Raw genomic sequence first — 12,469 nt, 5'->3', positions numbered from 1 at the left:
TATTCCTTGCTTCCATGTACGTTGATGCACACGTCTAAGAGAGAGATGCAAGTTTTCAAATCTAATCTTGCTAAAACTTGTTTAAAGTATTTAGTTGTAGATGAGCCGGCGACTGGTTAACAAATGCACTTGGGTGTGTTTTAACTTTTGATCTGTGGTGCATGTTCCTCGGTACGTTTCAGTAGCATGTGTTCCTTCTCCTCCCTCTCTTTAACTCTGGGTGTTTGACTTAACAGAGTTGTTCTGGACTCCTGCACTGAAGGCTGTGTCCTGTGTGTGTGCAAAGGGTAGCGGGCACTCTGCTTGTGTGCGTTCTCCTCGATCTGCCCGGGGTGGGAGACCCTCCCGCACGCACTGTGCTGGGAACAGACTTCCCTGCCTCTCCGGGGGCTGCTGGGCGCTTCCCAGGGGCTCCGGAGCCCGCCGGCGTTCCCGGCACACGAGTCCCGAGCAGGACTGCGCAGATTGAACAGTTTATTGCCCCAAAGTGGATCTTGCTAAGGCTGTTTAATCTCCCAGCTGTGGTACATTAATAGTCCTCAGTATAATGTGCTTGTGTCAACTGTCTCTGCTCCTAATGTGATTGATATAAGGTTGGAAATGTAATAATAAAAGCTCCTGTTGCATTCATCTAGCTGTGCCAATAAGTGGAACAGAAATGCTTCATTCATCAAGAGGAAATTCCAGATAAATGTAAATGATTATAATCACTCCCCCAAAATATGCTTGTACCAAATATGCATAAATTTGTTGTTGTTCAGAACTGTTATTTGGCTTTTAATAGATGAAATGCATTTTCATGTATGTAAATAACACTTTGCGGGCTGCTTTTTCACCCTCTTAATCTTGGCACACGTTAGAGGTGGGTATGGGGAAGCAATTTGTCCTCGTGTTTTACGGCAAGCCCTGACGGAGGAGGCCGGGTCCCCCTGCTCCTCCAGCCAAGTCCATGTAATACCGAAGTTGCGGAGAAATCCCTACTGTTTTCAGGAAGTATCTGCTACCAGGAGGAATCCATGGGCACTAGTGCTTGCAGCATGAGTCATTACCGATGATAAAAAGAAAACACAGACCAAAGAAAGGTTAAGGAAGCCTAACAGATATGTTCTTCACATTCTGCTGTTGGGAAATGAATCGTGAAGGTACTGTGGAAGAGAGAAGGCTGCTGCTTATGATTAATGCAGTTCTGTTTGGATTAATGGAGGCTCTTTAGAACTTCATTCAGTTTTTTAAAAACAAGTAATAATGAAATAATTATGCAAAAAAAGTTGATGAGGACTGTAATAAGCACATTTAACCCTTCTGTCCTGGATAGTGACCTTTATTCTCCTGGCTGTATGCTCATATAATTGGATTTCTTTCATACTTTTGCATTTGATATGCATTTAACCCTGCCTATTTGGCTACATAAGGCTCAAAATCCAGCAAGGAATTGGCTTGGTTCCTGGCTTTTCCCTGCTTTTCCCCGTGAACAATGCTCGAAATCCCTCTTAGCATGTCGCCCCGCACTTCACTGCTCCGCGAGCCCCCTGGAGCCATCCAAAACTCTCATCTTTCTCCCTCCTCACCATCACGCCCCCAGGGTACCACCCAAAAGGTGAAAGTGTTCACAGCATGATGACAAGCCAGCTTTACACATCATCTTCCAGCTCCGATTTAATTAAACAGGTTTTTTTCTTCCTCTCTCTTTCCCTTTCTCCTTCTCATGCGCTTCCCCCCAGCCGCTCTGGCTTCCCTGCCCCTCCTGCACGCGCTCTCCCTCGCTCCCTCGCTCTGTTTTATCAACCCTAATGAAGCAGTATTCTTCATCGATCCTGCTGATTGCCAGCCCATTCCTTTTGTTTGTTGGCACCGAGCCATTCAGCCGCACTCTGACAGCTCAGCTCGTCTAATTAGCTCTGTTGTTCTTTTCCCCATGTTTCACCACGTTGCAAGTTCAGTTGAAGTTGCCACAAACTTAATCCTTCCATTCCTGCCATAAATTCACATTCTTAAGCTGTCTTTATTGTAGAGAGGAACAGCCCTGTGTGGGGACTGATCTTCAAGACCTTAACATCTGACCTTTTTATAAACCTTTTTTCCTAAGGAATAGTGGCAGCGCATCTCTGAATTTCTTCACCATTTCTGTTGTACACTGTTTCCTTTGAAATGAAAATTCAAGACAATAATCCTGCTGTTACCTCCTGCATACCATTGTGAAGTGTTTCAGCACTAGGCACAGTCTGCTGGCTTTTTCCTTGCAAGAAAATATGATTCTTAAAAGCTAGCAGAGGTGGGGGAAACCCTCATCTATCATTGCAAACAAATCCAGCCGTCATCCGAAGAGTGCCTCGGCCTGGCCGCTAGCACCGTCCCTTCTGCTGTGGCTGTTAAGGGCTCGGAAGCAGGGGTGGAGTCGTGTTCCTTCGTTTATTTGAGGGCTTTGGGGATTCCTGGTGCAGCCGGCATTCAGCTAAGCCAACACATTAGGCTTTGTTTCCCCTAAGCCAGCTCTTGCCTAACAAAAGCTGCAGAGCTTGTTTGTGCAGCCTGCCCTGGTGCTGCGCAGGGGCATTCCCGGCTTGGCGCACAGGGCTGCGCTCGGCAGCGGGATTCCTCTTCGGCATGGGGAGGCACCACGCACCCTCCGCGGTGAGCACGTGCTTATTCCTTTCCCTGAAGGGAACCCTGTTTGCTTCTGGAGGTATATGGGAAAATTAAGCTTGATTTCAGAAGATGATGGATATGTCACTTAAGCCTGGACTGATGGCAGCATCACTTCTGCAGCAAGCAGACAACAGAAAGAAGATCCACCAACATAATGTAGCAACTGTGGGGATAAACCCAACTACTGAAAAGAACCATTATTTTTAATGAAAAATGAGCAGGCTTTTCATGTTCTAGCATGTAGGCTGTGCCACGGTGTTCCTAGTGTTCCCTGCAACAAATCCTTTGCTTCGGAAGCTGGTTTGTTAGGAACAAGCAGGTACACAGTGGTGCTAGAGCTCAACTCTGATTTCCAATAGAATGTACAACCAAACACTGGGGTTTCTGTTTCTAATGTTTCAATTAACTATTTTGATGAAGTTCACATTTAGGAAATCTTTTACCAGAGGCTTAACCTGTACCAAGCAGGACACTGAGGTAACTGTTCAGTTCTGGGCTTATAAGCTAATGGCCAGTGACAAAAGTGAGTCATTCAAGACTCAGAAATGTGTTTTTTTTATGGAAAGTCTTTTAACAAGTTAAAAGACTTGGGTGCTGTTGTTCACATCAATGCTGACAAAATTGTAACTTCATTGTAGCACATAAAAATAAAGTTTAAAAGCAATTCTAAATGGAAGATGCTTTTAAGATAATGTCATTTTTGCTTTTTGTTTGATCAACTTGAAGTATTTGATGAAATTTCTTCCATGTAATAGGTCCGGCCTCCAAGACCTCATGTTGTTAAGAGACCTAAGAGCAATATTGCTGTGGAAGGGCGAAGGACTTCGGTTTCGAGTCCCGAACAGTAAGTGCTTTGCTGCTCTGCTTCTCCTTAGATACTCTGATGTTTACAGACTCGTATGTTCAAAATTGGACCCGGCCAAAGGAGAGAACAAAAGCACAAAAACCTATAAATGGAAGTAATAGTTTCATGAACTAGACAAAAAAAAAAAAAGGTTATTTTTAAATTTTCGGGTGTTTTACAAGAGTAGTGAAAAAGCAAATATTACTTGGGAAATCTGGTGTGTCAAGTCGCACTCAATCTGACCAGCACGCTTAGTGCAAGTTTTTGGGTTCGGGGCAGTGTGTTCGTTGTTGTTGGGGCAGGAGGGCAGGCGTTTGCACGGTGCTGCACACCACATTGCTCCGGGCGCTGCCCGCGCCGCTGCGGCTTTGCCGGGGTCCTGCTCCAGCGCGGGCTGCGGCTCGTGCTCGTTAGCGCTCCGGCAGCCGCCGCTGCGTGTCGAGCTTCGGAGCGAGGCCTTCGGAGCTCCACTGTCCTGCTTAGCACTGGCTCATTTGTCGATGCTTTGGGTTTGCCCACGGGGCCAACGGGGTAAAGTGCCAGGTAAGTTGTGCTGCTGGAGCCGCCTGCCAGTGCCGCGAGCACGTCGCCTTCACCAGCTCTGCTGCTCTCACAGGGATTTTTCAGATGCTTCCATGAAAGTCACAAATGGAAGCACTTTTTGAAAAGATGCTACTGGGTATTGTTGCTGATTTTCATAATATTTAGCCGTAATTGAGTTAAACAGTATGCCATCAAGTAAAAAAAGTAAGAGGAAAATGAATATATGGTAGCTTACCAACATAGCATAAAATACACTATTGCCTTTAGCCATATACCTGTATGCTGCATTGATATCCTGTTTTGGTTCAAAGTTATTTGGATTCTTTCTGAGTGTAGCTATTTAACGTGTTTGGAAGTACAAAAGAGCACCAAGTTCTGCTCCAATACAAAGTCTGGTAGCAGTTAGCTGAGTTTCCTATGTGTCTGAATATGCAGGTTGCCTCATTTCAGTTCTGAATTTGGGAATCTTAAAGGCCGGGCGTTTTGCCAGGGGCCGTTGATCTTAGGCAGAAAAGGTGTCTTGCAAACTACGGCTGGAGCAGGGACAGAGCCGTCTGCTCTCCTGCGGGAGCAATTGAGCATGAGCTGAAGCAGCAGGCAGCAGGGCCAGGATCCTTTTTCCAAGTCATGTGAAAAGCTTAAACTGGTGTTTCCTGCGCGTGAGGCATCTTTGGTTTCCTCCTTGGACAGAGGAATGCTCTAGTGTTTTCCAGCTGTCCTCTGTATAATTTGGGATGGCCAAATTCTTCCCATTGAGAACACGTACTGAAATGTTCATATCGTGAGGAGCCCTTACACGAGCATGGAGAGATGTTTGGGGGTTTAGGTAAAAATGAATGGTCACTTTTAAAATACACCGAATGATTTATCCGTTTTGTGGTGGAATTTGGTTGCCCTCTTGTGGAGCAGATTGCAAATCCTGCAGCAGCTCACATGGGGTTGTGGGTATGGGGTAGCTGCACAAAGGTTATAATGGATTTTAGGCTTTTTTTTAAGTCTTTCTTTCTTGGCTGGATAATCTGATGGCTCAGTGCATACCTGGAGGACAACTAAATCCACTTAGCTGTGATACACATTTCAGGTGGTAGATGAGGCATGTTTGGAGCTAAAACCTGCCTGGCATTCCGGCGTGGCATACTGCTCACATTTATTTTCAATTCCTAACAGTAGCAGAATAATAGAAATAACATAAAAATGGTTGATAAACATAGTATTTGTGTTAATACTAGTAGTAGATAGAATTAAATAAGTTTTTTTGATTGAAGATCATTGCACTGAGTTATAAGTGACTCTGTACAACTCAGCTTCTTTCACAGAGTGAACCGCAGGGCTGCTGCATTGAGAGGGGATCGGTGACAATATGCAAAAGCAATGGAAGATTTTTGGTAGCCATAGGTGACTGACTTTTCTTCCTGAGTAATTTCCCTGAGATTCCCTCCATCCTTCAGACGTGGAATGAAGCCAGGAGCGCTCCTCCTAGCAGTGATCCTGGCGGCACAGTGCCCGCCTCGGCCCTTCCCAGCTGAGCCGCAGCGCCCCGCACAGCTGCGGCGCGTTAGTCCTTGCTGTGATTGCCCTCAGGTGGCAGGACGGCCCCTGGCAGCTCTCCTGCTGCGTGGCTGGTGGCAGAGCCCTGTGCTGGAGCCAGCAGTGGCTGCTTGGAGGGTTCCACAGGAGCGAGGCGGCAGGAGGGAGCAGGGCTGGTGGAGATGGGCCCCGCGGCGCTGCTGTCCTTCCACCACGTCCTCTGGACACAGTCTGTGAGACCTGTTTAGCTGTAACAAAAGGACATCGGCTTTACCAGTCTCAGGTAGTGCTAAGCTGAATCCAAACCCACCTTGGCTTAAAGCCTGATGGAGGAGGACTAAAGCAGCATTCTCCTTTAGTGTTTTCTGTACGCTGAACAGTTGAATTTCTCATCTTTTAGACTAAAAAGCAAATAGGGAAAGAGCTAGAAGATTCCTTTACTCTTTGATTTGTTCTGGTGTGTGGGGAAGGTGGTGGCTATTTTTCTTTGCTTTGTAATTTTCATCTCTAACTTTTGGGTATTCAGAAAGCATGTAGAGGTTTTACCCGCCTCATTTTTTTAAGGGTAAGTCCATGCTTGTTTTGTTAAAGACGAAGTGCTCCAGAGGGAAACCCCCCTCTGCTCCCAGCGTTCGGGACCTGGGCTGCTCCGAAACTGCAGGCGAGCAGGAAAGGTGAGGGTTGACCTCGAAGCGTGCGGAGGAGGTCACGAAATGCTGGGGCGAATTGTCCCAGGGGTCGCGGGCCCCTGGGGAGGGCTGGTTGTGAGGATCCGGTGGGATTCCCACAAAAACAGGTCAGTTCAGACATGCGTGAGCAAAAACTTGTCCCCGGCGGCTTGAGCAGGTGGTGCTGGGTCTGCGCTGGGCCCCTTTGCTTTGCCGGCTGGTGCTGCCTTGCTCCCAATCACCGACTGGTTTGGAGGGCCAGAGCTGCCCCCCGTCGAGAGCCGTGGGGGTGTTTTGCCCTTGTGCTGTGTGGCAAAGGGGCTGTTACCCCTCGGGGCCTTTCCGAAGCTGAGCAGGAGCAGGAGAAGGGGCCGGGCTGCTTCAGCGCCGCTGCTTTGGGTGGCGGAAGGCTCAGGAGCCCCTCGAGATGGGCACGAGAGCGTGGATGGCGCGGGGCCCCTCGGCAGCAGGGGCCAGCGAGAGCCGTTAGGTGCCCTGGGCGCTCACCCAAACGTGCCGGGGTGGGACGGGGGCTCCTGCGCGGGATGCAGGTCCCGCAGTGCAGCGGGACCGCTCGTGTCTGCGCTCGCGTTCACGTCGGGGCGCCGGGCTGCAGCTCGCGGGAGGGCCCATGAAATCCCCTGCTCAGGGCAGGGCAGAGAGGGGGCTTCTCCTAGATAAAGCTTCACCAAAGTCCTTAGTTTAATTGCAGTGGCTCCAAGTTACTTATTAGCCTGTTACTTTTCCTGGATGTTCAGGTGTGTTCTCAAGGAGGAGCTTCAGTTCAATGAGAAATTTCTTTCCATACTCAACCCTGTTACTAGCTTTTCAGACCCAGGCAGTTTACCATTTTATCAATAATTGAAAGCCAGAAAGGTTTATGAAGTAGAAATATTCTTCACACTTGTCATTAAGTCTAATATGTATAATTTAAAAACTTTTTTAGCTATACAATAACAGGAAGAATTTGTAGTTGCGAGCTCAGAAAGTGCTGGATTACCCCCCGGGGCAATCCTAAACCCGTGGGACATGCCTCTTTACACACAAATTGGTTGTTCAGAGCAATAAGGGGCTGCACTTTTTAGCAGAGAGGCAGTTCTTTGAGAGCTCTCTCTTACACCGCAGCGAGGTTTCCTATTAACTGCCAAATAGGCTTCCAGCGGCTCCAGGTCTCTAAGTGCTGCCTCGCCGCCTTCCAGGGCACACGGAGTGGGTGGAAATTAAAATAGGAAATCAGAGGGTCAGGCTCGCAATTAACAGCGTGTCAAAAGGCTGCGGGGCCGGCTGAGCCGGTGTCAGTGCTGCGGCAGTTCATTACGGCTTCCCCAGCCGCGCGGGAGCGGGAGCGGGCCCGGCGTCGGGACGGCTCCGTGCGGGCAGCTCCGCGCTCTGCCGCCCGCCCCGCAGGCTGCGCCGCCGCCGGCGCACACGTATTTGGGGTTTCTTGGTGTTGTGCTGCTGGCAGTGTCACAGCGTCGCAGTATGCAAGGCGACACTCTAAAAATCAAGTGTTTTAGTGTTTCCTTAGCTCGCGCTTACGTGTCCTGCGCGGCTGCAACGCGCAGGGCCGGGCGCCGCCCGCCTTGCGTGCGGAGCCGGGGTCCTGGGCCGCATTGGAAGGGAAAGCCGGTGCATCCAGAGCCTCATTCTCTTCATTTGGCTGTCGTAAGAGGGACAAATGTCCTAGGTCCCTAGGGTGGTTGTGTAGCTTGAAAAAAAAGATAAAAATAAATCCAAATAACCCCAAATCTCAAAATCCTCTCTCAAACGTGGGAAGCCCTTGGTAAGAGACTAATGAAAACAAGTCCAGTCTCCACCCAACCCCTTTGAGGGGGTGCAAATCAGGAAAAAGCAAAGTGGTTAGTAAAATGCACAAATTCAAAATTATTACTGAAATCTCCTTATTAATGCTCAAATCCTATGCTCATGTGTTCTGGATCTATTTTTTTTTTTTTTTTATCTCAAGTACATTTAGGTGTCAATTAAATTTGAAATATCTACATTTGTCAGCATTTCATTTTTGGCCAGCATGATGTGCTGCTGATTTGTCCATGCATCCTGACACATGAAAAAAGCTCCCGAGATGCAGATCTTCCTCATTAAAAAGGGAGCGGGCGCTCTCGGCGCGGCGCGCGGAGCCGTGGAGCGCATCCCCGGCGTTATTGCGCCGTGTTGCTGACACGGTGTTTAAAAAGGAACAGCCGCGGCTGTCAGCGCTGTCACATGCCGGTGCTAACCGCAGCCGTGTTCGGCTAAACATCGGGAAGAGCGTGGGAGGCGGCCGGGCAGCGCCTCCCGCTAACGGGGGAGTTAACCGGGCACGGTCACGCCGCGCGCGGGTGCGAGCGCAGACGCTGCGGGTCCCCCTCGTGTCCCCGCTGTGGCCGGCGGCGCGACGGGGTCTGGGGCTGCTTTGGCCCCGTCGCTTCCCCCGGGCTGCCGCGTGCCTGCGCCTCGGCCCTCGGGGTCTCTGGCCCTTCGCGCGTCCCGGTGCCGGCCCTGTCGCAGCCGGAGCCTCCGCGCTCCGTGTCTGCGCCCTGCAGGGCTGCTGTCCCCGGTGGCAGAAGCGCCCGGCCCTCGGGCCGCACCTGGAAGCGCTCGCGGGGACCCCCGGCTCCTGCGAGAGAGGCCGGGGTCTCTCCTGCCGCCCGGGTGTGACACTTGGTAACTTGCTTTTCTCTCCCTGTCTCCCTCAGCCTGGTAAAGCCCATGCGACACTATACGGTCTTCCTCTCTGAGGACTCCTCTGATGATGAATTTCGGCAGGAAGAGGATCCTGTCTGTGGCTTCTCTGAAAACTTTTTCTTCTCTGCTCCTTTCGAATGGTCTCTCCTGTTTCCTTTCGTGTTAATTCGGGCCTTGCGCAACGGCTTCTCCCGGCTCTGGGCTGCTGCTCCTTTGCTTGGAATTTCCGACCCGCTCCCGCGGTCCTCGCGCAGCCCCTGGCGAGGGGTTGACGTCGCTGCCGCTCGGGGTTGGGCTGCCTGGCGGCACCCGCGAGGGCCGGTGCCCTGTGCAGCCCTGCAGGGACGGGGCTCGCGCCCGGCCCCCCTGTCCCCCGGCTCCAAGCGCCTTCCGAGCGGCCCAGGCCTCTCCTGGGGGCCGCGGGTTTGGGGGCCTGCAGGGAGCAGAGGGCAGGAGGGGCTGGACCCTGTGTAGGAGGGAAAATGCAGGAGAAGGAAAGTTCCCCGCTCCTGGTGAGCAGAACAGCCCTTGGTGCAGGGCCGCGCGCTGCCCTCTGCCGCGGTGCCACCCTGGCACTCACTGCCTTCCCTTTACCTTGGCCAACGGTGCAGGGTGGGCTCTGCCTGGAAATTTGCGTTACACGGATGTATTATAACACAGTATGGAAAGAAGAGGATTCTTCCATATTATCTTTGTTTTGGGGGTCTCACAAATATTTTTTTAATTGAAAACCGTGCTTAAATGCCGCGGTAGAACTGCCTGCCCGTCAAGTGCCAGTCACGGCGGGGAGCGTGGCACTTCTCCGGGCTAATTGGCGGCGGGTTGTGCCGTGCGCTCTGCGCGCAGCGCGATGCAAATCCGCGCGCAGCCTGCGCCGAGGTGCGGGGGAGAAAGGCAGCCTCGTAACTAGGTCCTGGCTGGAAATGTAAAGTAGGTGTCTCCATAATGGATTGTGTTGTTTCGTGATGAGATGACACCGATATAATCGCTGGCCCCCTGCACAGCGTTCCCAATTATTGCAGGAAAGCGCTTGGCGTTATGCTCTGCGCTGGGCTGGCTCGAAGCAAGCGAGCGAACCCGGGCGCCCAGCGAGAGCCGTGGGGCAGGGCAGCCCGTCCGCTCCGCTCCCAGCACGTCCCTTCCTGCAGAACCCCCCGTGCCGGCGCGTCCCTGCATGTCCTCCCGCCCTCCGTCCCTTCGCTCACACGCCAGCGGGTCACCAGGCCCCCCGTAAACTGTGTCCTGCCACCCATGAGATTTCTGAGAAAGCCTTCAAGCTCCTCAGGAGCTGCTTGCTTTAAAAAAGACTCGAAAGGCTCATGCAGGCGCCTTGACGTTTGCTTTCTTGTCCCCCAGGCCGCAGCCCTACCGGGCCCTGAAGGAATCGGACAGCGCCGATGGCGAAGAGGCTGCCAGCCCGGAGCAGGGCCGAGGGGCTCGGCCGCCGAGCCCGCTCCCCGCGGGCAGGGCCGCCGGCGTCAGCCTCCTCGAGGACATTTTCCCCAGCTTGGACGTGGAGACGCAGCCGCAGCCTCTCAGCCAAGCCAAGAGCCTGGAGGACCTGCGGACTCCCAAGGAAGAGGGGGACGAGCGGTGCACGTTCGACTACCAGGTGGGGAGAGGCCTTCACGCTCTGCGCTCTGCCCTGCTTTATCCTTTGGGAAGCGTTTTCGTGTCGTTGGGGAGTTTCATCCGTTTTCCAGTGTGATGTGTGCTGTGAGGTGAGTAGATGCTAACACATTTTATGCTTTTTTTGCAGAGAATGGATCTTGGTACGTCTGAGAGGAACAGGATAGTGCCAAGCGTGAAGCTCTCGCACCCCTACAACAAGCTGTGGAGCATGGGCCATGATGACATGGCTATTCCCACCAAGTATTCCCAGAGCTCGCCAGAAAGGCCCTTGACCGCGTTGGGGAACGCCGTGCCCAGCACGAGGCGGCCGCGCAGCAGGGACAACGCGGTGGCGCCTGCAGAGAGGGACGACGCGAGCCCCGCTCCGCAGGGGAACATCACTATCCCACGGCCCCAGGGCAGGAAGACGCCGGAGCTGGGGATAGTCCCGCCGCCACCAGCACCCCGGCCTTCCAAGCACCAGACTCCAGCAGCGTCCACAGAAATTCTCACTCACACTACGGGCCGCGGCCCTTTGGTTTCAGATCTTATCCCAGAGCCCTTTGGACTTGGTAGTGTGTCCCGAGACCCTGAAATGCAGCAGCCTGTAGGTTACTCCACTCATCCATCCCAGCTCTTGCCCAGTGCTCCCAGCACTGCTGAGATGCTGCAGCCTGTCAAGGTGAAGACGGATAACGCAGGCAATGAAAGCGACTACCTTCTCAGCCTGCTGGATCCGCTAAAAACAGCCACCTGGCAGAGCCCGAGCCCGCAGCCGGGCCCGCACCGCTCGGCCGCGGGAGGCTTTGCCGCGGTGGCAAGTGACTTGGTGCCCCCTCCGGCTGCCGCGTTCGCCCAACCGCTCGGCTACCCCTCCCCAGCGCCCCCGTTTCTACAGCCGTCCCCGAACCCCTTCACACAGACAGTGCCGGGAGCCCTCTCGGTGTCTCTAGTGAGACCCCCGCGGGGCTCGTTCGCCCCCTCCCTGGGTCATGCCTATAGCGCGAGCTTTATAGCCCCTAATTCTGGGTTCTACCAACCACAGAGACCTCAGCCAAACATTTCAACTCTGTCCATGCCCAACCTGTTCAGCCAGGCTCCTGCTGTGCCGCCCGCCAGCTCCTTGTTGCTGCAGAGCCACAGCCTTTCTCCAACGAGCTCTCTGCAGCCAGCGTGTGCGAGCGGCCCTTCCAAAACCCGAACGTCGCAGCTGGGACAGTCCAGTTCGAAGGTAGATACCAAGCAAGGAGTAGCTCTCCTGTCTAATGAACCTCCTCTGATCCCTTCCAGGCCAGCTAAGGGCTTAGAGTCAGTGTTAAAACCCTCCAAATCTGAGGAGACAAGAGATCCATTTGAAGAGTTGTTAAAAAAGACAAAGCAAGAGGTATCATCCACACCAGGTAAGGTTGAACAGCTCAGAAAGCGATGGGAAACCTTTGAGTAAGACTCCCAATGGCCTTTTGATGTGCCTTGGGGATCGACAGGGTTTCTCTTTTATTTTGTGTTTTGCGCCAGCATAAAACCAAGTATGTTCTTACAGAAGGCTTAGCCAGGATGGCTGCCGGGCTGCGATTCGCAGTGCTTTTTGCCCAGAGTTTTTTGTTGGGAGCCCCAGCACCAGCCTGGTCCCTGCAGCTGGTATCTTGCTCCTCACTCCATCACTGAACACTCCGGTGACTCCTGCACTGACCAAAGCACCAAGAGGGTTGGGATTTGGTTGGGTTTTCCAATTCCAGGTTTTTAGCCAGTTCTGCTGCAGCAGCAGTGGCCCCTTCCCTTGTATTTCCAGCCCTCAGCACAGCTCGGAGCACGATGCACCCTGGTGCTCGGGGGGGTTTTCTTGCTGCCCGCGTGGACGGTGTCCAGGTCAGTTAGTTTGGCCTTAGGGTTTGGCGGGGAGGGGGCCACACACACCAAGTGCCCCGAGCAGAGCGGGGCCTGGGGG

The 12,469-nt window shown here is 52.8% G+C and overlaps 1 protein-coding gene across 2 annotated transcripts in view; it reads left to right on the top strand.

Moving 5' to 3' along the window:
* DENND1A (DENN domain containing 1A) overlaps positions 1-12,079 on the top strand; it is a 154,344-nt gene extending 142,265 nt beyond the window's left edge. Inside the window, exons 20-23 of one of the 2 annotated variants that reach the window (XM_088525394.1) lie at positions 3,402-3,490; positions 8,925-9,053; positions 10,270-10,525; positions 10,673-12,079. In XM_088525394.1, coding sequence (XP_088381520.1) covers positions 3,402-3,490; positions 8,925-9,053; positions 10,270-10,525; positions 10,673-11,968 — 1,770 coding nt within the window. In that variant the 3' untranslated portion in view covers positions 11,969-12,079. The remainder of the gene's footprint in view (positions 1-3,401; positions 3,491-8,924; positions 9,054-10,269; positions 10,526-10,672) is intronic. The other variant, XM_088525395.1, reaches the window with a different exon arrangement.
* Positions 12,080-12,469: the final 390 nt, after the last annotated feature.

This window comes from Tinamus guttatus, unplaced genomic scaffold, assembly GCF_059628265.1.
Source record: "Tinamus guttatus ecotype Peru unplaced genomic scaffold, ASM5962826v1 Tinamus_guttatus_pri_ptg000226l, whole genome shotgun sequence".
NCBI classification, from domain to species: Eukaryota; Metazoa; Chordata; class Aves; order Tinamiformes; family Tinamidae; genus Tinamus; species Tinamus guttatus.
Note: the sequence above shows the minus strand (reverse complement) of the source record. Positions and strands in the feature narration are given on the sequence as shown.